Source organism: Chiloscyllium plagiosum, unplaced genomic scaffold (assembly GCF_037043375.1).
Source record: "Chiloscyllium plagiosum isolate Xiang-an unplaced genomic scaffold, Cpla_swu_hap1 HiC_scaffold_30, whole genome shotgun sequence".
NCBI lineage: Eukaryota > Metazoa > Chordata > Chondrichthyes > Orectolobiformes > Hemiscylliidae > Chiloscyllium > Chiloscyllium plagiosum.
This window is the reverse complement of record NW_028270168.1, coordinates 24,675,059-24,700,885: the sequence shown is the minus strand read 5'-3', so window position 1 is coordinate 24,700,885 and position 25,827 is coordinate 24,675,059. Positions and strand designations below refer to the sequence as shown.

General features: G+C 43.2%; 1 protein-coding gene and 1 pseudogene across 1 annotated transcript in view; one reads left to right on the top strand and one right to left on the bottom strand.

Moving 5' to 3' along the window:
* The first annotated feature begins 6,037 nt into the window (after positions 1 to 6,037).
* LOC148142164 (uncharacterized) lies at positions 6,038 to 22,373 on the top strand (annotated as a pseudogene).
* Positions 21,961 to 25,827, bottom strand: part of LOC148142163 (amine sulfotransferase-like) — a 31,533-nt gene continuing 27,666 nt past the window's right edge. The window contains exon 7 of the mRNA XM_087976820.1: positions 21,961 to 25,288. Within this exon, the coding sequence (XP_087832946.1) occupies positions 25,179 to 25,288 (110 nt within the window). The 3' untranslated portion in view covers positions 21,961 to 25,178. The remainder of the gene's footprint in view (positions 25,289 to 25,827) is intronic.

Below are 25,827 nucleotides of genomic sequence, written 5' to 3'. Positions count from 1 at the left end.
ATGAGCCTACCATGTGGAACTATATCAAATGCCTTGCTGAAGTCCATATACACCACATCCACTGCCCAACCTTCATCAACCTGTCTCATCTCCTCAACGAACTCAATAAGATTTGTGAAGTATGACCTGCCCCTCACAAAGCCATGATGACTGCTTTTAATCACGATGTGCTTTTCCAAACAGTCATAAATCCTATCCCTCAGAATTCTTTCCAAAACCTTGCTGACCACAGACATAAGACTGACTGGTCTGTAATTGCCAGGGATTTCCCTATTACCCTTCTTGAAAAAAGGAAGAACATTCGCCTCCCTCCAGTCCTCCGGTACAACTCCCGTGGAGAGTGAGGAAGCAAATATGTTCGCCAGTGGCTTAACCACCTCTTTTCTCACTTCCCGGAGCAACCTAGGATAAATCTGGTCTGGCCCTGGGGACTTATCAATCTTAATGTTTTCCAAAATTTCCAGCACATCAACTTCCTCAATCTCGATCTGTTCAAGCCTGTTTCCTGGCTCCTCAAAGTTTTCATTCACAACAAGGTCCCTTTCCTCAGTGAAAACCAAAGTAAAAAGCTCATTCAGGGCTTCCCCTATCTGCTCAGGCACCATGCACAAGTGACCTACGCTATCCCTGACTGGCCCTACCTTCTCCCCGATCATTCTCTTATTCCTCACGTATGAGTAAAATGCCTTTGGATTCTCCCTAATCCTTCCCGCCAAGCCTTTTTCGTGCCCCTGCTGGCTCTCTGCAGTCCATTTTTGAGCTTCTTTCCAGTAAGCCTGTAATCCTTTAAAGCTGTGCTAGATCCTTGCTTCCTCCACCTTATGTAAGCTGCTTTCTTCCTTTTGATAAGAAGCTCCTCTCTTCTCATCATCCAAAGTTCCTGAATCTTACCCCTTCTTACCTGTCTCAGAGAACAAATTTATGCATCACTCGCAACAACTGTTCCTTAAACAGTATCCACATGCCTTTCTGTCGAACAATTGCTCTCAATCTGTACTTCCCAACTCCTGTCTGATAGCGTCATAATTTCCTTTTCCCCAATTAAATATCTTGCCATGGTAACTGCTCCTTTCCCTCTCGATGGCTATGGTAAACGTGAGGTCACCATAAGACCATAAGACATAGGAGTGGAAGTAAGGCCACTCGGCCCATCGAGTCCACTCCGCCATTCAATCATGGCTGATGCGCATTTCAGCTCCACTTACCAGCGTTCTCCCCGTAGCCCTTAATTCCTCTAGACAACAAGAATCTATCAATCTCGGCCTTGAAGACATTTAGCGTCCCTGCTTCCACTGCACTCCGTGGCAATGAATTCCACAGGCCCACCACTCTCTGGCTGAAGAAATGTCTCCGCATTTCTGTTCTGAAATGACCCCCTCTAATTCTGGTCACTGTCACCAAAGTGCTCTCCCACCGCAAGATCTGACTCCTGGCCTGGCTCATTGCCGAGCACCAAATCCAAAATGGCCTCTCCCCTCGTCCGCTTGTCTACATACTGAATAAAGAAACCATCTTGAACATACCTGACAAAAACAGCTCCATCCAAAACATCTGGAATAAGGAAGTTCCTGTCAATATTGGGAAAGTTGAAGTCACCCATAATAACAACCCTGCTACATCTGCATTTTTCCAAAATCTGCCGTCTATGAGTTCTTCCGTCTCCCTACTGCTATTAGGGGGTCTATAGAACACCCCCAATGAGGTGGCTACTCCCTTGCTGTTCCTAACTTCCACCCATACTGACTCAGTAGACAAATCTTCCTCGACAACCTTCATTTCTGTAGCTGTGACACACTCTCTGATTAACAATGCTACACCCCCTCTACTCTTTTACCCCCTGCCTGTTCTTTTCAAATGTTCTAAACCCTGGAACATCTAGCTAGCATTCCTGCCCCTGTGAAATCCAAGTCTCCGTTATGGCCACAACATCACAGTCCCAGGTACTGATCCATGCTCTAAGTTCATCACGTTTATTTCTGACACTTCTTGTGTTAAAGTAGACACACTTTAACCGATCCCTTTGTTTCATCACATGAAAAACTTCCCTGATAGATTTACTACATCCTGTCATTGCTCATCCTCAACTACCCCCCTCTCAGATATGTAGCTCTGGTTCCCACACCCCTGCCAAACTAGTTTAAGGTCTCACTTACTTAAAAAACAATCACTTACCCTTTGCAGCAGCCCTCGTTTCTCTCTGTCCTCTCTCCTCACCACTCTGTAAAAAGTGGAGGCCCGACTCCCGAGGTAAGTCCCTATTAAGTGGGAAAACCTACCCTTCCCGGCAGCCCTCGCTTCTCTCCGCTGCACTGTCTTTATTATCTGTCCGTGCTTGACAGGGGTGACTCCCATAGTGACAAATCCCCGTCTTCCCCAAATGGTCATGCAATCATGGACAATCCTGAAAGCATATCTACTATCAGTGTAAATGTTAACCCTCCTCCCTGACACCTCCGTGAAGGCCTGGGAGAGGGCCACTAACTCGGCCACCTGGGCTGACAGGCTTCCCTTTATTCTCCCCGCTCGACAACTCATAGTTCCATGTTCACTACTGTCCATCCCGTTCGTGGCAAACTGTCTACATATTTTTGCGAGCCATCCACAAACAGGGTCTCATCTGGTGCTTCCAAGAGCACATCCTTTATCCCACTTTCCTCTACTTCATTGTCCACATTCCCACACACGTGGTTCACCATTGCCTAACATCCCTTTCACTGGGTTTCCCCGGGTATCTCGTACAATGGTAATGGATTTGGTTGGTGGCAAAAGACCAGCCTCCCATTTTGCCCTTCTCATGTTAGAAACCGTGCGTACTTTTTCTGTATTTAACATTTCTACGAGGGTATGTTTGATACGCAAGACTAAATTCGCTGTCATCACAATAGGCTCACTGAACCTCACAGCCTACACAGCACAGTCTAAAGCAGCTATACATCTGAGCAAGGAGAAAGTGAGGTCTGCAGATGCTGGAGATCAGAGATGGAAATGTGTTGCTGGAAAAGCGCAGCAGGTCAGGCAGCGTCTAGGGAACAGGAGAATCGACGTTTCGGGCATTAGCCTGAAGAAGGGCTAATGCCCGAAACGTCGATTCTCCTGTTCCCTAGATGCTGCCTGACCTGCTGCGCTTTTCCAGCAACACATTTCCATACATCTGAGCAAGCCGTTCATGTCGGGACCCTCAGCAGTAGAGTAGTACCCTATAGGTCATTGTTTATTGCCATGGAGCTGGGTTACTACTGCCAAGTGCTTCAGGACTAAGTATAGTGCCTCCTGATGTCTTGGTTTGGATTCAGAATCCAGAAGGTTGTCATCGACATACCGGAATATCGTACTGTTGTGGTGCAGGTCAGTCTCCCTGAGTACTCTACTCATTACACGGTGGAAGATGGCTGGGCTATTATGGAACTCCTGGGGAAATCTGGTTCAAGTCTACTTTTTTTCCCCAACGGTCAATGCAAACTTATCTTGGGAGTCACGATGGGAGGGGGGGGGGGGGGGTGCCGTGGGTACACCAGAATCCATTCACAATATCCAATACAGTAAAGATTTTGGGGTTCTGGGAGAACCCATTTAAGATTGTGGATGGACTGGCAACTGTAAGGTATAATTTAGGCGTGACCCTGTTTAGAGCTGTATAATCAATTGTGAGATGGTAACTTCCATCAGGTTTACTGACTGGCCATGTGCGGGAATTAGTACTGCTTGTAGTGTCTCGGAGAATTCCCCTCTCCGCTAATCCTTTCACAATTTCCACAACCGCCCTTCTGGCTTCATGTTTTATGGGGTATTGGCGGTACGGCTTGTGTTCCGACCCTCCACGACTACAGGAGGGTCAGATCACAAACAAGCCTGTATCTAATTTAGTCTCCACCCATATTCCTGGGACAGAGGCGCAAATGGCACCAAAGCCTAGCTGCCAATCGCATCCCATAGTAGAGGCGACTTGAACAGTGCTCAAGTGGCTTGCGTAAGTCTGCATTTTTTCCTTTCTCCCATCGGAACAGGGCCAGATTAATTCACCCTTTCCCAGTCTATAAGGACTTTGTACTCCGAGATTAAATCATTTCCCATAATAGTTCCTTCATTATTTTTACATATATAAAATCGTATCAGTATATACAGGTTATTGATTTCTACTAGAGTGGTCTCACTCAAGTACGCAGGGGTTCCTTGTCCATTAATCTCCTTCACATAAATCATTTTGTTAGTGAGGGGCAGGGGTAAGTCAGTAATAGATGTGGAGGATCCCATATCCATCTCTCACTTTCCGCCCCCTGCCAGCAGAGACATGTAAATCCTTCCCTCCTTATCACCCGTTCCCATGGGGGCTGCTGGACATCAGTCTGATGTATTTTCAGTGTTTGTTCGTTTGCCATGTTTTTTCCAACGAGCATCTTCAGCGTCACCCCTTTTGCCACAGTACTGTCAGACACGTGTCGGCTTCCCGTTACTCTGTTTCCTCCCCCTGCAATCCCAGACAAAGTGGCCTGTCTTGCCACAATTGTAACACGTGGGTCTGAATTTTGTCATTGTGACAGCACCTAGGTTTTCCTGCTTTACAGACATGGGGGCTTTTCCTCCTGTGTCCTCATTAAAGCCTGTTGCCCATTCTACCTGGGCATCATAGTCTTTGAGAGCGACAACTCCCATTTTTAGGACTGCCTGGTACGGGGGAGACAGCTCGTCCTTGAAAGCCTGAATGAATGCCCAATCAGAGGAATCCCTAAACATTCTGGGCAGACCCTAAAGTGTCGTTCCCCTATCTGGAGGCGCCCTCCCCCCTCTGTTGTTTGGTGTTTGTTTTTTTGCCCAATTGGCGGGTGATTTCCCCAAAACACAATGGATTTCGGCCTTAAATTTGTCGAAGGGCTCCTGCTAATTATACCTGCTTTCATAGGGGTGTCCTGGGTCCACCTGCCTCTCCTATAGTCTTGACTTCATTGCTGTGCATAATCAGCTATGCCAGACCCATCAGATACTAGACGTCACTTGTCCTGAGGGCATGCAGCCCGAACCAGTTGGTGGATATCCCTTAAATGTAGTTGGTGGCCCACCTGGATGGTATCTAGTTCAGCCCAAAGCTCTGCATTATTACTGCGGGGCTGTAAGCGACCCAGGGAAGCTAAGATCTGCTGCAGTTCACCTGGTGTAAACAGCTTATATTTTGCATTCACATTAGCTTTTTCCCCATTGCAAGTTATTGGGGCTGAGTTAATTTCCTCAGGAGGGTCGTCTGACAGTTCAGGTGGTGTGACCGGGCTCTCCCAGATGATATGTGGTGGCAATGATACCAACTGACTATCCTCCAGGTACTGATCTTTCTTTCCCACTTCCCTTAGTTGGGATTGAAGCATCTGTTTTTCCTTAGTCCATTTCTTTGTGGATTCCAAAGTCTGACCTATGAGGCCAGCCAATTAATGGACCAAAAGGACACCTATTTTCTTGGTGTTATCTTTCTTTTTGCCCATGAGCCAATTTCGCTGTTGATGCAGGGCCTGGGATGGATCCCATCCACTCTTCCTCATCTGTCTAATGAGTGAATATTGATCTACTATCCTGCCATAACAATGAAGGGTTTATGTCATAGATCCTCTGTCGGATGATCATGTTTACCCACGGGCCATGACTTCTGTATGTTTTCCCACCAGCGGCTTCTCACCCAGAATGCTTCCTATCAGAGTCCAGCGATACCTGTTTTAGGGAGTGATCATTTCCCCGTATGCTGCTTATTTAATCTAGGCCTTTATCTCAAGCAGAAACAATCACACTGGCTTCTGAGTATGACTCACCTCAAAGGCCTCCCAACAGTCACTCTCTCGTTCACTCTGACCAGATCAACAGCTTCTGCTTTTGTCTGATATCCTGCCCCGACTCCTGGGAGGTGGCCACCCTACCCGGAACGTGAACAGGACCCTGCTCGCAGCGCCAATTTGTTGTAGTAAAATTAATAAAACTCAAATTTAGAAGCACGTCAATCAAATTTGTTAAGTCAAAAGCTTTTGGGAGGGGCAGCGTGATTCTGACACGGCACCTGACTATGCCGTACCTCATCCTGTGTGTTGCGTATGCGCGGGCAGTGATTGCTGTTTACGGGAGCGGCTACCACCCTGCAGTATTCTGCGACTACTTCTTCTTTAGTTAGTTTCTGTTTTCACCTTAAACGAACAAGGCATCATGTAATTGTAGCAAGATGTCTTCACTATTATACCCTCAGAAAGACAAGCACAACATTGCCTTCCTAATATCTTGTTATCCTGTTACTAGGAGCACAAAACCTCAATTTATTCTTAAGTAAAAATATGCATAATTTCCCAGTTTACCTGTCTTTTAGACCCAGATTGACAGAAAGCACTGATCAGATTTCTGTACTTAAGAAGGATTATTAATTAGAACAACTAGATAGATTCTACTACAATTATGAACTATTGAAATTTAACTGTACAAGTTAAAACTTTAATCTCCTCAATGAACCCCCCACCAATCCCACCCCCCACCACACACACACCACCACCACCACCAACCCACACATGCAGATGCACACAGATATAGATAGATAGACAGACAGACACGGTGGTGGGAAAAAAGTTCAGAAAGCAGTTCACTGGTTCCTTGCCAGCATTCTGCCAGATGAAAAATGGTGCACTGAGAACAACCTAGCTCTCAATGCTGGCAAAACCAAGGAACTCATTATTGACTTCCGGCGTGATGTTACTCATGTCCAGCCAACACATTAACAGCACAGAGGTGGAAGGAGTGGAGAATGTCAAGCTCCTAGGATGGTCATCCACAACAAGCTTTCTTGGACTCTTCATGTAAATACACTGGTTACAAATGCCCAACAACGTCTCTTCTTCCTTAGGCAGCTGAGGAAATTTGACATGACGGTGAATAAACTTGCCAACTTTTATAGGTGTGCTATCAAGAGCATGTTGTCTGGATGTATCACTACCTGGTATGGCAGCTGTACTATTCTAGATTGGAGATGGTTATGGAGAGTGGTGAACTCGGCCCGGACAATCACAAAGGCCAACCTCCCATCTGTAGAATGCATTTACAAGGCCCGCTGTCAAGGAAAGGCCACCAGCATTCTCAAAGATCCATCCCATCCTGGCTATGCTTTTCTACAATCTCTACTATCGGGGAGAAGGTACAGAAGCCTGAACACACGCACCAGCTGGTTTCGTAACAGTTTCTACCCTACTGTTATTAGAATACTGAATGGACTCACAAACTCTTAACATTCGCCTGTACCTGTGTTTTGGTTTCGCTGTTGTTTAGCTATTACTTACTTATCAATGCTACTTAGCTCTGTGAACTGCCTGTATTGCTCGCAAGACAAAGCTTTTCATTGTGCCTCGGTACGCATGACAATAAAATCAATACAATTCAATTCAATTCAATTCCATTAACTTATGAGGACTTTCTGTTCATTGAGTTCTCTCTTTTCCATATACCTTCACATGCTTGCTGGAGGCATAGAGCAATTGGTTCACAACTTATGAAGTCTCTCACTTATTGATAAAAAGCTTAAAGCAACAGGTGATGGAAAATAAACCAGCTTTCTTTATGTTTTAGATGTTTTTCTACAAGGCTAATGTTCCTTTCTTTCCAGTGGTTTGAAGGTTTCTGGTTATCCCATTCACACCCACAAGTTGTTCAGTTACCTGGGAGGCAATCACATGGTTGTTGGCAGACGGAACACCTTTGTCATCTTTGGCTGCAAAGAAATGTCTGGGAACTATAGACCAGTAAGCTTAACATCTGTGGTTTATAATTTACTTGAGAAGATTCTGAGAGATAAGATATACATGCATTTGGAAAGACAGGGTTTGGATGTAGTTTGCTCGCTGAGCTGGAAGCTTCAATTCCAGACGTTTTGTCGCCCTACGAGATAACATGTTCAGTGGGCCTCCAGATGAAGCACTGTTCATGATTCCTGCTTTGTATTTATATGTTTGGGTTTCTTTGTTTGTTGATAGTAAATCTTTACTCACTCATGCCACAGACCATGAATGGACAGACATAGTACCACAAACCATAGATATTAGACAGTGACAAACACAGAAAATGAAAAACCTAGACCTGCAGAAGAAACTAGATAAACTTACACAAAGTAACAACACTGACAATACAGAAGCATGGATAAAAACCTTATCTGACCGAACTTTAAAAGACACTGAAAAAGTTGAAAAATGTGGTGCTGGAAAAACACAGCAGGCCAGGCAGCATCCGAGGAGCAGGAGAATCAACGTTTCGGGCATAATCCCTTCTTCAGCCTCCCGCCTCCAACACACCCCATCTACCTGGCTTCTTACCCACCCTCGATCTCGCAGCCACTTCCGCCCCCAGCGACGCCACTCACCTGCTCAAGGACCACATCGCATGCTATGCCACTCCCACGTCGATCTCTGCCCCCACGTCGATCTCCGCCCCCACGTCGATCTCTTGCCCCACGTCTATCTCCGCCCCCCACGTTGATCTCCGCCCCCACAACTAACTCCGCCCCCAAAACTAACTCAGCCCCCGTGCCCAACTCCACCCCCACTCCCAGCTCCAGCCCCACACCAGGTCCTAGCTCCCAGCCCTGCCATATTTTCACCATCCCTCTAGACCTCCCCCTCTCTGAGGATGAATGATCAGTCCTCAGCAGAGGCCTCACCTTCATCCCCCTATGCTCCCAGATCAATGAGCTCGACACGCGGCTAGACATCAAGCATTTCTTCCGCCGCCTTCCCCTCCGCGCATACCTCTTCAACCAGGACTCTCGCTCACCCTCTGACGACCCCTTCTCCCGCTTCCAAAACACGCCATCCGCCTGGACACCCCATGCTGGCCTCTTACCCGCCCTCGATCTCCTCATTCCTGAAGAAGAAACATCGCTTCTCCTGCTCCTCGGATGCTGCCTGGCCTGCTGTGTTTTTCCAGCACCACATTTTTCGACTCTGGTCTCCAGCATCTGCAGTCCTCACTTTCTCCCAGGCAACTCACCGAAGAAACCCAGCAAACCATCAGACAGGTAGTCGCACCAACACTCAGCAAAAAAAAGGAAGGAAACACACTCAATACACAAGAAAGGAAAGCACTGGAAAGACGAAAAAAAGATAAAAACCTTGTTACCCTACCTGCAGACAAAGGACGCTTGACAGTCATTCTAAATCGAAGAGACTACATTGAAAAAGCGAATGCACTGCTTGCAGATACCAGCACTTACCAATGCATGACAATAGACCCAACCCCACAACTAGAGAACTGAATCACAGCCCTACTCAAAAACCTTCAGACATCTGGAGAAGTAAATAAGACCGACTTCCAAAACATGAAACCAGACAAATCCAACACACCACGCTTCTACAGATTACCCAAAATTCACAAACCAGGAGTCCCCCTCAGACCCATAGTCTCGCTACCTAGAACACCAACTTACAGATTGGCCAAGGTGTACACCAAAAACTAAAATACTGAGTAGTAGACTCACGCCGCTCCATCCACTCCACCCAAGAATTCCTGAAGACCATCAAAGACATGAAGATAGAAGAGGATGAAATAGTGGTCTCCTTTGATGTAACAGCCCTGTTTACATCAATCAACATTAACCTGGCCAAGGAAACACTGACTACACTATTAGAAAACCCAAATACACATACACCAAACACCACTAACTTCATCAGCACGGACAGTATCGTCAAGCTAGTGGACCTATGCCTTACCACACACTTCACCTTCAACAACAAAACCTACAGATAAACCAATGGAACACCAATGGGATCTCTGGTATCAGGGTTCTTAGTAGAGGCAGTAATGCAGAGACTGAAACAAACAGCTCTGCCAACCATCCAACCCAAACTTTGGGTCCGCTACGTGGATGACACCTTCGTCATCACGAAACGAAACAAGTTAGAGGAAACCTTCAAGATCATCAATAATACCCTTACTGGCATAAAATTCACTAAAGAGGTGGAAAACAGCAACAAACTACCATTCCTAGATGTCACTGTAGAGCGAACGACAAATGGGGAACTTCAAACCAGCGTCTATAGGAAAACAATACATACTGCCCAAATATCGAACTACAGAAGCAATCATCCCAACATCCACAAACGAAGCTGCATCAGAACATTATTTCAACGAGCCAATACACACTGCAGCACAGAGGAACTACGCAGAGCAAAGGAAAATCACTCATGCTGTATATTCAACAAGAATGGATACCCAAAGAACACAGTCCGCCGATTTCTCAGCAACAAACTCAAACAAGCAGACAAAAAACATCCAGAAACCCTAGCCACTCTCCCCTGCATCAAAAACATCTCAGAAATGAATGCCAGACTACTCAGACTCCTTGGCATCATGGTAGCCCACAAACCCACCAACACACTAAAACAGCAGCTAATGAACTTGAAAGACCGATACAGACAAGAAGCAAATCTAGTGTTATTTACAAAATACCGTGCAAGAACTGTTACAAACACTACATTGGACAAACAGGCAGAAAACTAGCCACCAGGATACATGAACATCAACTAGCCACAAAACAACATGACCCTCTCTCACTAGTATCGTTCCATACAGACAAGGAAGGACTGCACTTCGACTGGGACAATACATCCATCCTAGGACAAGCCAAACAGACACATGCACAAGAATTCCTAGAAGTATAGGATTCCAACTGGAATGCTATCAACAAACACATCGAGTTTGACCCCCATCTTCCACCCCCTGAGAAAAATAACAGGAATGACATCACCACAAGAAGTGACAGCACCAGAGGAAATGACATCATCAATTCAAAGAAAGCCAGACATATAAATAGAAAGCAGGAATCATGAACAGTGCTTCGCCTGGTGACCCACTGAAAATGTTACCTAGTAAGGTGACAAAACGTCTGGAAATGAACCTTCCAGCTCAGTGAGCAAACCTACATCCAGAACCTCAACCTGAGCTACAAATCTTCTTAAAGCTCGCTAAGACAAGGTTTGATTAGGAATAGTCAGCATGACTTTGTGAGTGGGAGATCATGCCTCACAAATTTGTTAGAGTTCTCTGATGAAGTGATCAAAAAGTTGACAAGTGCAGAGCAGTAGACATAGTCGATATAGATTTCAGTAAGGCCTTTGATAAGTTTCCACATGGTAGGCTGCTCCAGAAGGTTGGATCACATGGAATCCAGGGCTAGCTGGCAAATTGGATACAAAATTGGCTTGATGGTAGGAAGCAGAAGGTAATAGTGGAAGGTTGCTTGTTGGTTGGAGACCTGTGACTAGTGGAGTGCCTTGGGGGCCGGTGCTGGGCCCATTATTGTCTGTAATTTATATCAATGATTTGGATGAGAATACAAATGGCATGATTAGTAAGTTTGCTGATGACACTAAAATAGGTGGTATCGTGGACAGTGAGGAAGCTTATCAGAAATTGCAGCAGCACCTTGATCAGCTACAGAAGTGGGCCGAGAAATGACAAATAGAGTTTAATATAGATAAGTATAATGTCTTGCATTTGGAAAGACAAGTCAAGGCAGGAGTTTCACGGTGAATGGTAGGGCCTCGTGGAGTGTACTGGAACAGAGGGATCTTAGAGGTCAGGTGCACGGTTCTCTGAAAGTGGAGTCACCGTAGACAGGGCAGTGAAGAATGCTTTTGTCACACTGGCTTCATTAGTCAAAGAAGTATAGACGTTGGTAAGTTATGTTGTGGTCATATAGGACATTGGTGAGGCCATACTTGGAGTATTGTGTCCAGTTTTGGTCACCTTTTTAAAGGAAGGATGTTATTAAACTGGAAAAAGCGCAGAAGAAATTTACGAGGATGTTGCCTGGACTCAGTGGTTTGAGTAATAGGCAGAGGTTGTACAAGCTAGGACATTTTTCTTTCGAGGGTAGAATACTGAGGGGAGACCTTAGAGAGATGTGTAAGATCATGAGAGGCATGGATAGGATGAATGCACTCAGTCATTTTTCCAGGATTAGAGAATCGAGGATGAGAGGACATCAGTTTAAGGTTAGAGGGAAAGAGGGGATATAGGACAAGTGCAGGGAAATGGGGTTAGCGTGGATTGACATTTTAGTTGGCATGGACCGGTTTGGGCCAAAGGGCCTGAATCCATGCTGTTGGATTCTATGACAGTATGACTCTAACTAGTCATCACTTCACAGACCAATCAGCTACTTGTTGTCAGTTGGATCTCATTTTGTACACACTGCCAGGCTCCAGTTCATCTGCAACTCAATATACCCCCACTTGTTGAACAAACAACCAGGTAAAGAGCAAATACAATTAGTGGTTGTTACTCATTTTTCAGAAAGTGCAACGGTTCCTTTCACAATCCTTCATTTGTAAAATGGTCCTTTTCCCATTTCAGTCCACATTCAACAGTACATAAAACGAAAAAGATACACACTTCTCAGTACTGACATGTTAATTCTGATTCATGTACAAAGACAATCAAAGCTCTCTAAATAACATATTTTCCCAGTCATTTACCACGGAAAGATAAATGCAGACTTTTAAAAATGTTTTTGCACAAAATGTCATGAATTTAATGCCATCCCCACTTTATATTTCATCTGCCATGATCTTGCATCTGAACATTACTTGTCCATATCTTTTCATAACCTCTGTGCAACGTCCCACTGGTTACTTTCACAATCATTTTAATATTCTGAGAAAATTTAGATTTGTTACGATATTAGAAACTGAGACCCCAATGTTGATCCATGTTATATTCCTTCTAGTTAGAGCCTGCAATCTCAAAAATGACCGATAAATCCCTTCTCTGTTTTCCAATGACCAACCCTTTCTCATAGAGTCACAGAGTCATAGAGCACGGACACAGACTCTTGGGTCCAACTCATCCATGCTAACTAGGTTTCCCGAACTAAACTAGTCCCACTTGCCTGCACTTGGCCCATACCTGTCCAAATTTTTCCTCTTCGTGTACCTGTCCAAATGTCTTAAATGTTGTAACTGTACCTGACTCAACAACTCCCTCTGACAGTTCGTGGCACATAAGAACCACCCTCCGTGTGAAAACATTGCCCCTCAGGTCCCTTTTAAATCTTTCTCCTCTCACCTTAAAATTATGCCTTCCAATTTTGAACTCCTGTAGTCCAGGGGAAAGGCCTTAGCTATTCACCTTATCTAAGCCCTTCATGACTTCTTAAATTTCTACAAGGTCATTCTTTTACCTCTTACACTCCAGTGAAATATGTCCCAGCCTATCCGGTCTATCCTTGTAACTCAAACCCTCTAGTCCCAGTAAAAGCCTTAGAAATCTTTTCTGCATTCTTCCCAATATATAATAATCTATTTTCTAGAGCAGGGCAACCAGAATTGTACACAGAACTCCAAAAGTGGCCTCACCAATGTCCTGTACAACCTCAACATGACATTCCAACTATTATATTCAGTGGTCAGAGCAATGAAGGCAAACTTACTAAGAAACCTCTTTACCACCCTGTCTAACTGTGGCCCAATTTCCAAGGAACTACTGGCAATCTAATGATTCTAAATTTTGTGTAACAATTATTTGAATGACACCTATTTCACAGATTTTTGAAAATCGAGATCCCTTACATCAACCTGTGCCTCTGTCTCCACCCTACGAGTTAGTGGCTAAAACAAAATACTGAACAGAACTTGCTTTTTGTCAATCAGTTTTGATGCTGTCTTACCATATTACAATTGATCAATTGCTGAAATTTCCATTCAATCTGTTGAGAGATATTATTACACATGTCTGGAGCTGGTGGAACTTGAACTCAGGCCTTCGGGCTCAGAGGAGGGTCACTACCACGTCCACAAGAACCCTAACAGTTTTAACAGCTATTTTCTTATCATCCCATTCAGACATGTTATTAAGTATCTCTGGAATTAGTGGGACTTGAACCCTGGTACTGGGAGACGAACACTACAACTGCAACACAAGAACCGTTAATCCAATTTCTCTAATAGATATTTTCTAGATCAACCTCTTCAGAGATGTTATTATATACTACTGGAGCAGCTGCGATATGATCTGACATAGGGATGTCCATTGCACCACACAACCCCTGAATCTAATTGTTTTCATACTACATTTCCATTATAGATTTCCGCAGTTTCCCTACAGTTTTTAGTTCTCCATTTTTCCTCCTCTCCCTTTTTTAATAGGGAAGTTATACTGGCGACAACATTTTCAACATCTTCAAATTCCTGGATACTTGGGGAGGTAGGGATGTCAACAACATCAGAGACAAACTTCAGAGGGAAGTCTGCCATTCTCTCCTGGTAGATGGAGTCAAGCTATTCTTTCTGAAACACAAGAAATGCTTCTTTCAATCTCCAAGAATTTCGAGAAAAAAAGTCATTCCAGATTAAAACATTAAGTTAAAACAAACTATCACATTGATTTTGATACAGTAACATTGATAGTTCCGAAATGAAGGACAACCATATAGTTCAACACTAATACAGAAAATTGGATAATCCTATGATCCAACAATCCATCCATTTAGGAATGTATATCCATGAATGTGAATGCCTCCAAAATCATAGACTCTGCAGCAGCTAAGTGATGTGATTGCCCCTTGTGAGCAACTTGTAGGGATCAATAGAAATGCATTACAAGAACATGTATATTATTTTCCATTTCACCAATGAAAATTAATTGGGAAATTTAAGTAATATGCTTTGACATTTTAAAAATGTCCATCATTTCAGTTTTGGGCAATCCACTGTCTGAAAAGGAATTAATTTCAGGTACTCAATTGTATCTACAAATGTTGAGGCAATGTAAGAAATACATCACTGAGGACCATGAATGTTCAAGGTGCTCAATCACAACCATATGATTTGTCGGCATTTTTCTGCCAGTAGAAATAAGGGTTGGAACAGAAAAAAACTTCACACAGATTTATACTGACCTACTTATTTCCTGTGATCTACAGCATTACTCACCTTCTCTATGAAATCTGCCATTGACATCATCGTACAGATCTGGTGTAGCATGACAGCTTGTTGCAGGGTTTTGTTTCATATATTTAAAAGCGTAATGTTCCAAAATTGACTCCAAGGTTTCTCCATCCAACCTTTTTTTAAGGAAAAATGCATTTTTTCTACCACAATTCTGGGATCCTTTCACAAATTAAAATTAACTTGAGGTGACTCAATTATAAATCAGAAGTATAAGTCCATTGATCCCTCTCAGTAGCGAAAGTCCTACCTCCTCCAACTCCAGGTACAAGTTCCCACTACTATCCCTGATCAGCCTTAACCTTACTCTGGCCATGCTTTTGTTCCTCACATAAATGTAGAATGCCTGAAGGTTTCCCTTAATCCTACATACTAAAGCTTTTTCATGTTCTCCTAAGTGCATTCTTTTGTTCCTTCCTGGCTATCTTTTAACCATCTAGAGCCCTGTCTGATCCTTGCTTCCTCAACCTTAAGTAAACTTCCTTCTTGCTCTTCACTAGATGTTTCACATCCCTTATCACCCAAGGTTCTTTCATACTACTATCCCTTCCTTGCCTCAGTGGGACAATCCTGTTCAACACTAAAAGCAAGTGTTCCCTAAACAACCTCCACATTTCTGTCATGTATTTCCTTGAGAACATCGGTTCCCAATTTAGGCACCCCAGTTCCTGCCTAATAGCATCATAATTTCCCCTTCCCCAATTAGATACTTTCCCATTCCACCTGCTCCTGTCTGTCTCCATGAATCTCGTAAAGGTGATCGCTATCATCCATAACTGAGATCTCTATCATGCAAATGCTTTCTCACCAAGAGATCTGACAGCTGGCATGGTTCGTTGCCAAGCATCAAATCCAATATGGCCTCCCCTCTATTCAGCCTATCTTCATATTGCGTCAGGAACCTTTCCTGGACACATCTGACAAAAAACTGCTCCATCCAAACTATTTGAACTAAGGAAGTTCCAATCAGTAGTACAGGTGTTAAGTCACCATGACAACAACCCGGTTACTTTTGCACCTTTCCAAAGTCAGCCTTCCAATTTGCTCCTCTGTGTCTCTGTTGCTATTGGAGGGTCTGCAGAAAACTCCCAATAAAGTGACTGCTCCTTTCCTGTTTCTGACTTCCACCTGACTCATAACTCGATCAAACTTCTTCAGCATTTCATGAACATTTTTCCATTTCCCTTTAACACTTCTCTGTCCAGGTGAAATTTTCCCAGTATTCTGACCCTCTTCACTTCATTACATTTTGGCGTCCACAGCATCATTCTCTCTATGACCAAACTTAAGACCTAAATCTGTTCATGATGCTGTAACTGGAAGCTGGGGGTTTGTGTGTGCATTCATCCTGACTTCATCAATATTCCTTTCTACAGACTCCCAACATTCTACCTACAGTGTCATTGCCTGACCGATTGTCTCAGCATCAGACCTGGAGGTGAAATGATGCTCTAAGACATGAAAGGGATCACATGCCCAACTTTGACAACTCTCCCACTGCCACCAAACAATTGGAGGGAGCTGAATGATTGGAACATGTCAAGATGCTGCATGTTAGCTTTGGATTGACCATCAGCTACAGTAGTGGTGTCCATTTCCTTAAGGCTTTTCTGCATCTTACATTTAGCATTGAACCCAATATCTATTTACACAACAAGACAGCCCAGTAATTTATCAATGTGAACACCTTGTGATTTGAACTGTGGAAAGGTTGTATTTTTTTTTTCTGTATTTTTGATTGTGGACCGAAATAGAAAAATAACTGTTGGAAAAAAAAAACAAGGAATCATAGAATCCTTACAGTGTGGATTACTGCACTTTTTAATTAAAAGGTAAGTTATCTAACACTCATTGCAAATACTGTTTACTCAGCTGCTTGTGCAAGCAATTCTAAGCTGAGGTAAAGATGAGCTGGAGCCAAGGGTCTATGTGTAATGGAGCTTCAATTGGCAAAGAGTAGCTGAATGGTCCATGAACGAGAGACCAAATTACAAACACCTCCTGCTGAACAACAACTATGTGATAGGTTCTTGGGTGAATGTCTGTGAGTGAGAATATTTAGACAGAAGCCATTGTACCTCTAAAGGGAAGGAGCTGTCCTTCGCAGTGCAATAAAAAACCTCAAGGCCACAGAAAACCAGTTTATTTCCCCTCATCAGTTGCTGTAAGCTGTGATTCATAAGCAGTAAGTCAGAGACTTCATAAGTGCGAACCAGTTGCCCAGTTGTTCTTGTAAGCAAAAGAAAGTACCTGGAGAAGAAAGTTTCAGAAGTGACAGGATTTGACAAGCTAGTAAGTTCATCGTAGTAAACTTTGTGGATAGGGTCCACTGAACCACCTCCTACTCTTTACCACTACCATGGCATATATTTTGTGTCTGTCTGTGTTCTATGTCCATGAATGGGGAGTTTTAAAAAGGGGCCATTTAAGATTTTAGCTAATAGAGTTCATGATTGTTCATAAACCGTAGCGAGAATCCATGAATTTGTAGTAAATAGACATTCTTGTTCAATGCAGAAACCGAGTTTATACTTTCTGGGTGTAACAGACAGGTAAATTGGGGGATTCTGCACAATTTGTAAAATCTTTATTTTTTGTATTGTCTCTGGAACAACGGAGCTTGATTTCCAGTGTGCTACCGCAGTGAGGTGTACAAACTCAATGCTTGTCTTTCCCACAGGCCTCATCTGCTGATTTCCCAAATTTTTGAAGATTGTCTCTGAAAAGATACAAATTTCATTGAATTGCTAATTTCAAAGTGTGAACATATCATATTAACACTGGCAAAATGCTTGGGAGTGTTAAGGCTGGGAGGGTGGTGGTGTTGGGAAGCATTGGCATTGGTGGAGGTCGGAACAAGGACAGTGGCGGGAAATACCTCAAGGTGTATGCAGTAGTTAGAGTAGCATTGGAGGCCATTATAGGCTAGGGAACAGGGAGCAGGGATACAACTGACAGTGACCACTATTGTGGCCTCCACAGTTCATGCTCCAAGATGTTGTTTGGTTTTGAGTATCATCAAAGTTCCTCACTGCATGACGTCACCAAGTACCTGCTCTGATATCCCTGTTGAGATTTCTCAACATTTAGCTTATTTGGTGTGTTCACTAAGATAGGAAGCTGAATATTATTGAAGTTAGTTGTGTCAATAATAAGGTGTTTAACAATCCATAATTCCCTTAATTGGGAAATCACTGCTGCCAAGCAAGAAACTCAACTTTCTACTCAGCTGAGTTTAATAAATGGACTGAAACTATCCCAAGAAAAGGATTCTCTTCGTCAAATGTCTTGTCCAATTCTGCTCAGCCTCTTCATCAGAAACCTCTTCATGTTCTTCAAACTGTGCATTGAGGTCTATGTTCAGGCTGAGACAAAGCATTTTTTTCAATTCTATCACCATATGCCTTGGAGTATGGTAACCTAAACATAATTTGGCAGTCTCAAATAACACCATCGCCTCATCTTCACCATGAAAAATTTCCCCGGCCACCAACACCTCATCTTCACCATGGAAAACTGCCCCACTGAACTCATTTCTACCTACCTCGACACTGTCCTATCCCCCCTAGTCCAGGAACTCCCCACATACGTTCGAGACACCATCCACGCCCTCCACCTCCTCCAAGACTTCCGTTTCCCTGGCCCCCAATGTCTCATTTTCACCATGGAACCAATCCCTCTACACCTCCATCCGCCATGACCAGGGCCTCCAAGCCCTCCGTTTTTTCCTCTCCCGACATCCGCAACAGTACCCTTCCCCGACTCTCTCATTCGTTTGGCCGAACTGGTCCTCACCCTCAACAATTTCTCCTTCGAATCCTCCCACTTCCTCCAGACCAAAGGGGTGGCCATGGGCACCCGTATGGGCCCCAGCTATGTCTGTCTCTTTGTTGGCTACGTAGAACAGTCGATCTTCCGTACTTCCACCGGCACCACTCCCCACCTCTTCCTCCGCTACATTGATGACTGCATTAGCGCCACCTTGTGCTCTCGCGAGAAGGTTGAGCAATTCATCAACTTCACCAACACATTCCACCCTGACCGTAAATTTACCTGGACCATCTCTGACACCTCCCTCCCCTTCCTGGACCTCTCCATCTCCATTAATGATGACCGACTTGACACTGACATTTTTACAAAAACCCACCGACTCCCACAGTTACCTGGATTACACCTCTTCCTACTCTACCTCTTGCAAAAATGCCATCCCGTATTCCCAATTCCTCCGCTTCCGCCGTATCTGCTCCCAGGAGGACCAGTTCCACCACAGAACACACCAGATGGCCTCCTTCTTTAGAGACCGCAATTTCCCTTCCCACGTGGTTAAAGATGCCCTCCAACGCATCTCGTCCACATCCCGCACCTCCGCCCTCAGACCCGACACCTCCAACTGTAACTAGGACAGAACACCTCTGGTACTCCCCTTCCACGCTATCAACCTTCACATAAACCAAATCATCCGCCGCTATTTCCGCCACCTCCAAAAAGACCCCACCACCAGGGATATATTTCCCACCCCACCCCTTTCCGCCTTCCGCAAAGACCATTCCCTCCGTGACTACCTGGTCAGGTCCACGCCCCCCTACAACCCACCCTCCCATCCTGGCACCTTCCCCTGCCACCGCTGGACTTGCAAAACCTGTGCCCACACCTCCTCCCTCACCTCCATCCAAGGCCCTAAAGGAGCCTTCCACATCCATCAAAGTTTTACCTGCACATCCATCAAGATCATTTATTGTATCCGTTGCTCCCGATGCAGTCTCCTCTACACCTGGGAGACTGAACGCCTCCTAGCAGAGCGCTTTAGGGAACATCTCCGGGACACCCGCACCAATCAACCACACCGCCCTGTGGCCCAACATTTCAACTCCTCCTCCCACTCTGCCAAGGACATGGAGGTCCTGGGCTTCCTTCACCGCCGCTCCCTCACCACCAGATGCCTGGAGGAAGAATGCTTCATCTTCTGCCTCAAAACACTTCAACCCCAGGGCATCAATGTGGACTTCAACAGTTTCCTCATTTCCCCTTCCCCCACCTCACCCCAGTTCCAAACTTCCAGCTCCGCACTGTCCCCATGACTTGTCCTACCTGCCTATCTTCTTTTCCTGATAAGGTTGAAAGGGATCATGAATTCAAATCTCACTCCACTCCACCCTCCTCCCTGACCAATCACTTTCATCCCCTCCCCCACTCACCTACTGTACTCTATGCTACTTTCTCCCTACTCCAACCCTCCTCTAGCTTATCTCTCCATTCTTCAGGCTCTCTGCCTTTATTCCTGATGAATGGCTTTTGCTCGAAACGTCGATTTTACTGCTCCTCGGATGCTGCCTGAACTGCTGTGCTCTTCCAGCACCACTAATCCAGAATCAAATAACATCATGGAGGAGAAAATGAGGACTGCAGATGCTGGAGATCAGAGCCGAAAATGTGTTGCTGGAAAAGCGCAGCAGGTCAGGCAGCGTCCAAGGAGCAGGAGAATCATCGTTTCGGGCATGAGCCCTGAAGAAGGGCTCATGCCAGAAACATCGATTCTCCTGCTCCTTGGATGCTGCCTGACCTGCTGCGCTTTTCCAGCGACACATTTTTGGCTCAAATAACATCATGGCAAGGCCTGTGGCAGTCTGACCATCCTCATTTTCCATAACTCATCTCAGCATCTCTTTTATTAAAGGATGTCTTGGATTACCTTGAAATGTCTTCTTTTCACACTAATAGTAACTTGTTGAAATATGTTTTACTACAACTCACTTCAATTTTCTAGTCTTGAAGGATGCATTCAATCTGTTTTGAATCTGTGCCAACTTTAGAGGGTGAAGTCTGTAAGAATGTTGTTTAATTGGAACAGCATTTCCTATAAATGCATCATGCGTAATTAGAATAGTACTTTCTAGCTTATTCCCACATATCTTCCCATGTGATTGTAATAATTCTTCCAGTTCAATTTTCCTCTGGAAGGTAACTCAATAAATTATTACAGTTATTGAGACTTTCCTCATTGTTCAATTTGCTTAGAGGAATGTCCAATTCAGATTCATCTGTACTTTAGTTCTTCTTATTTTAGGAATGCATCACAAAGTGTTATGATTCAGACCAGGAAATCAATAATTGATACTGATAAACTAAAACTAAATTCCTGGTTCAGTGGGAGAAAATCTGGGCAGACAATCCCAATCATGTAATTGCTAATTACAAACTGATTTTAGTGATCTCTGTGAAACAGACAGACAAAACGAAATAAACTCAGTCTGCCCACACCGGGTGTGCTGGCCGCCATATTTTCATGATTGTTGCACAGTTGAAACTTTGCCAAGATAGAAGGTTTTCTGGATTGCACTGGAGAGTGAGGTGAGGGCTTAGCCTGTTATTTCAGGTGCTCCTCTTAAACTTCATGCTGTCGTGTATTTAGTCCCTTTCAACCTTATCAGATTTGAGTCTCCCCTTGCCTGGAAATTTATCCTTAAATTTTCCCAAAACCTTTTAGGGGTTATGATCAATTGTGTCAGACATATAACAGGCAATATAAATGTAGATATGTTGTAATGCCAACAGCAAGCTCAATCGCGGAATATTTCTATTGATGATTGTGCTGTGTCCAGCACCACATGTCGGCCAGATCAGAATATGACAGTGTGTTTCCTTCCAAAACACATTAGGGAAACAATTGGATTTTTATGTCAATCAAATTGATTTATGGTTATCGTTGTGGCTTTTTTTATCCTAGTGTTATTCATATTTTTTTAAAAACTGATTCAAACCCAAAAATTGTCTTGATGAGATTTGAATTCATGATCTCTATTCATCCTCACCTTGAGATTACATGTGCAAGGTAATTCTTTCTGTGAGTATGAAATCAAGAGAGATGTTGTAATGAATGGCTTCTCTGTTATTGCAGTTCTGTGAGATTATCCAAAGTCTAAAATTACTCAAAACTACAGCAGACACCACAAGCAAAGATAAGTTTAAAAAAAACACACAAGCAGACCAAAACAACCAATCAGCTAAATACCAGTTTCAGAAAAAAACTCTTTATTTCTCAATGTGATAAGATATTTCAACAAGTTACCATTTGAGTGAAAAGAAGACATTTCAAATTAATCCAAGACATCCTTTGACAAGAGATGCTGAAACAAGTTAAGGAAAACGAGGATGATGAGACTGCCACAGACCTTGCCATGGTGTTATTTGAGACCACCACATTACATTCAGTTACCATACACCAAGACAAATGGTGATAGAATTGAAAGAATACATTGTTTCAGCATGAACATGGACCTCAATTCTCAGGTTGAAGAATATGAAGAGGTTTCTGATGAAGAGGTTGAGGAACAAGAGAAGGAAAAAGAAGATGCAGAAGAAGACATTGCAGAGGAAGATGATGAAACAGAAGAAACACACAATGAGGAATCCACAGATGTAAAAGATTAATAATAAGCAATTGGATGGCTGAGATTTACATGAAATGGGGAAGTGTAATATCCTGAGACAAGAGACCATTAAACAGAATGAACAAACAATTAACTTTATCCCTATTAAAGGTCTGGGAGGGCAACTGATTTGTCTGTTACTTGTTTTCCTTCAAGTGAAACTACTGTAAATTTGGAATATTAAAACTGACTTTCTTGTGAAACTTGTCATGTAAACCTTTGGATTACTCCCAATGCCACATGCTCATGAGGATAGGAATAGCCAAATAGAATAGACAATATGTGGCTAAAGAACAAGAGCAGGATGGAGGTTTTATAATCCAGAATCACACTGGTTTGTGTCTCTAGAAGGTGGGACCTATGCAAGTCTGACAGGACGCATCAAAACTAAAACGGGGACACCATCCTTAAGGGAGGTTAGAATGTTCTTGGAGGCCGCTTGGAGCTTCAGTAGGGAGTGAAGTGCAGACAAGTATAGAAGAAGATGGTGCAGTGGTAGTAGCCCTATCTCTGAGCCAGGAAGCCAAGGTTTAAGTCCTATCTGCTCCAGGGGTGTCTAATAACATCTCTGAGCAGGTTGATTAGAATTTTTTTTATTATTAATAAAGTATAATCAGGTTAATCCAGAGAGATGTGCAAATATAGTCATTTTAAGGCATTTTGGAGCATGGCAAGGCTGCATGACATTTCATTTTTATTGCAAAGTGTCTGCACAATTTAAAATAGTAATCTTGGTCCCACACTGCTCTCCATTAAACTGTATGTAAAGTTCAATCATATTCTGGTTGCTGCTACTCAGGAGCACTTTCACCATGAAGTTAGGAGTTAATTCCATCTTATGTGGACACCGACTGAGAGTAAAGCTATCCCATCAAAATAATGGACAATGTATGTGAGGAGCTGCACTTCCAGTCACAGGCTGGTTCTGTCTTGCAAACATGGCAAAGAAACAGTCTGCAATCGGATCATCAGTGAGGTGAGTGGGAGCAGTCAGTAAGGCTGCCAGGCAGAAGACTGTGGCAATGGAAGATGAGGCCAGGGGCTGGGGAGCAAAGCTACCAGTCCTGGGGTCTGGAGGGAAGTGTAGCTGCAGAGTGGCTGGTGTTGCTAAAGTAGAAGCCTGAGGTTGCTAAAGTATGCCTGTTGTCTCATGCCAATTTAAATACTGCGGTGCAAAGGAAATTAATGATTGTGGCTTTAAGTTCACCAAAGTAAAGATACTTGAGGATATTGTTGAAAACTTTTAATTCTGAGAGCCCAAATATACCAAAGATCAGCAAAAATATCCCATGCATTAAGAGAAATCAAGAAGTTACTTTGTGACCTTATCATCTCAGAAAGGAGTTAGTGAGCATGAGAAAGGAGCCCTTGCAAAAGGTAGCCCATAAAATACAAAAAGTTACCCTGAAGAAAATCTCAAAAGAAGCCCTTGAAAAATAAAATATTTTGACACTGGTCAGATGAGCAAATGGAATTCAATTCGGAGAAGTGTTATCTGCAACTTTGGACAAAGCAAAGAAATACTCTATAAATGGTCCTGAGAGGTTTAGAGGAACAGAAGGACATTAGAGTGCTTATCCACAGGTTCCAAAAGATATCTGGGCAGTTGGTAGAGTGTTTAAGAAGGGATGCAGGATATATTTCTTTCTTATTGGGGAGAGGCTGTGGCATAATGAAAATATCACTGGATTAGAAATCCAGAGATGCAGGCTCATGTTCTGAGGACATGGGTTAAAATCTGATTATGGCAGCTGGTGAAATTTGAATTTAATATCATGTGAAATCAAAAACTCATCTAATGGTGGCTATGTAATCATTGTTGATTGTTGTAAAATCCACCTGGTTCACTAATGTTGTTTAGGGAAGGAAATCCATCATCTTTATCTGGTAGCCTACATATGACCCGAGATGCACAGTAACATGGTTAACGCTGAAGTAGCCCAGAAAACCAATCAGTTCAGGAGTTGTAAGGGAAAGGAAACAACTGCCAGCTTTACCAGGTTTGGGATACGTGAGGGAGAATTTTGAGAAAGGGGTTTATTGAGGCAAAGAAACGGAAAGCCAGTAAGGAATTCTTTGAAATTGTTGTGTCTCGAGACAAAATGAAATGTTTGGATCCAAGAAAAAAATTCTTGTTTAATGGAAAGGGAAGTGAATACAAAGGAGGAAGGTCATTCTTCAGTTATACCGGCTATTGGTCAGGCCATATTCAAGTACTGTTATAGTGTTGGTCACCTTATTTAAGGAAAAATACAGATACATTGGAAACAGAACAGAGAAGGTTTACTAAAGCAATGCCTGGTTTCCTGAGCAAACATTGAAGAGGATGGACTTGATCCAGTGGAGTTTCAAAAAATAAGAGCTAATTTGATTGAACCATACAAGATCTTGAAGGGTCTTGTCAGGTTTGATGTTTAATGGATATTTCTCAGTATGGGAGAATTTCGAATTACAAGTCTTTGTTTAAAAATAAAGGGTAGCTTATTTGGAATTCTCTTCCTCAAAAGGCAGTGGGAACAGCATCTTTGAATATTTTCAAGTCAGGGATGGATAGATTCTTCACGAACAAGGAGGGTGAAAGATTATCATGGTTAGGCAAAAATGTGAGTTTGAGGTGACAATCAGATCAGCTATATTTTCATTAGATAGAGCAGACTTGAAAAGCTAAAATGAAGTCTTCTGTTGCTGCAACTTCTTTGCATGCCCTTATAGGATATATCAGGAAAAGCTCAATAGAAATTTATTAGAGAATCATGCAGTTTGCAGTTTCAAAATGACAAATTATTTGGGAATGAAGTCTAATCAGTCACATATTGTCAAACTTCAGAGGGAAGTCTCCCATTTTCTCCTGGTAGATGGAATCAAACCACTCATTCTGAGACACAAGAAAGTGATTCTTCCAGTCTCCAGTAATTCCTAAAAGCAGATAATCAGAGATTAAATATTTAGTGAAATGTGCTCAACACATAGACACATTATATGGATAAGCATAAATTTGAAATTAGTATCAGATTATTCATCTGTTATTAACAGAATTATGCATTTACAATGTTGCACATCAATTCAAATCTGAATCGGAAACACAGATTGAATGGTTCTGTGATAGACCATTACTATTGAGGTCATGATTTGAATTGCAAAATTGAAAAGCATGGGGCATCAAAATTATTATATCCATGGAGTGTCACCAGGGAGTTCCTGAGATGGCGTCTTTGTGTGTGTAATGTTACTGCAGGAAGAATTGGAGTTTGGAATCACCCCTATGGAGTGCAAATAAAGATCTACTGTGAAACCATTCCCACCTAATTTGAAACATTCAACATTAACACTAATACTGTTTTTCTGTTAAGCAATTCTGTTTCTCAATTTCAGGTAAAATCTATCCCAATTTCAGATACTCGCTGGAAACTACAAGCACTTAAGAAGTCTAAGACAATATTCAAGGTTTGTGTAGA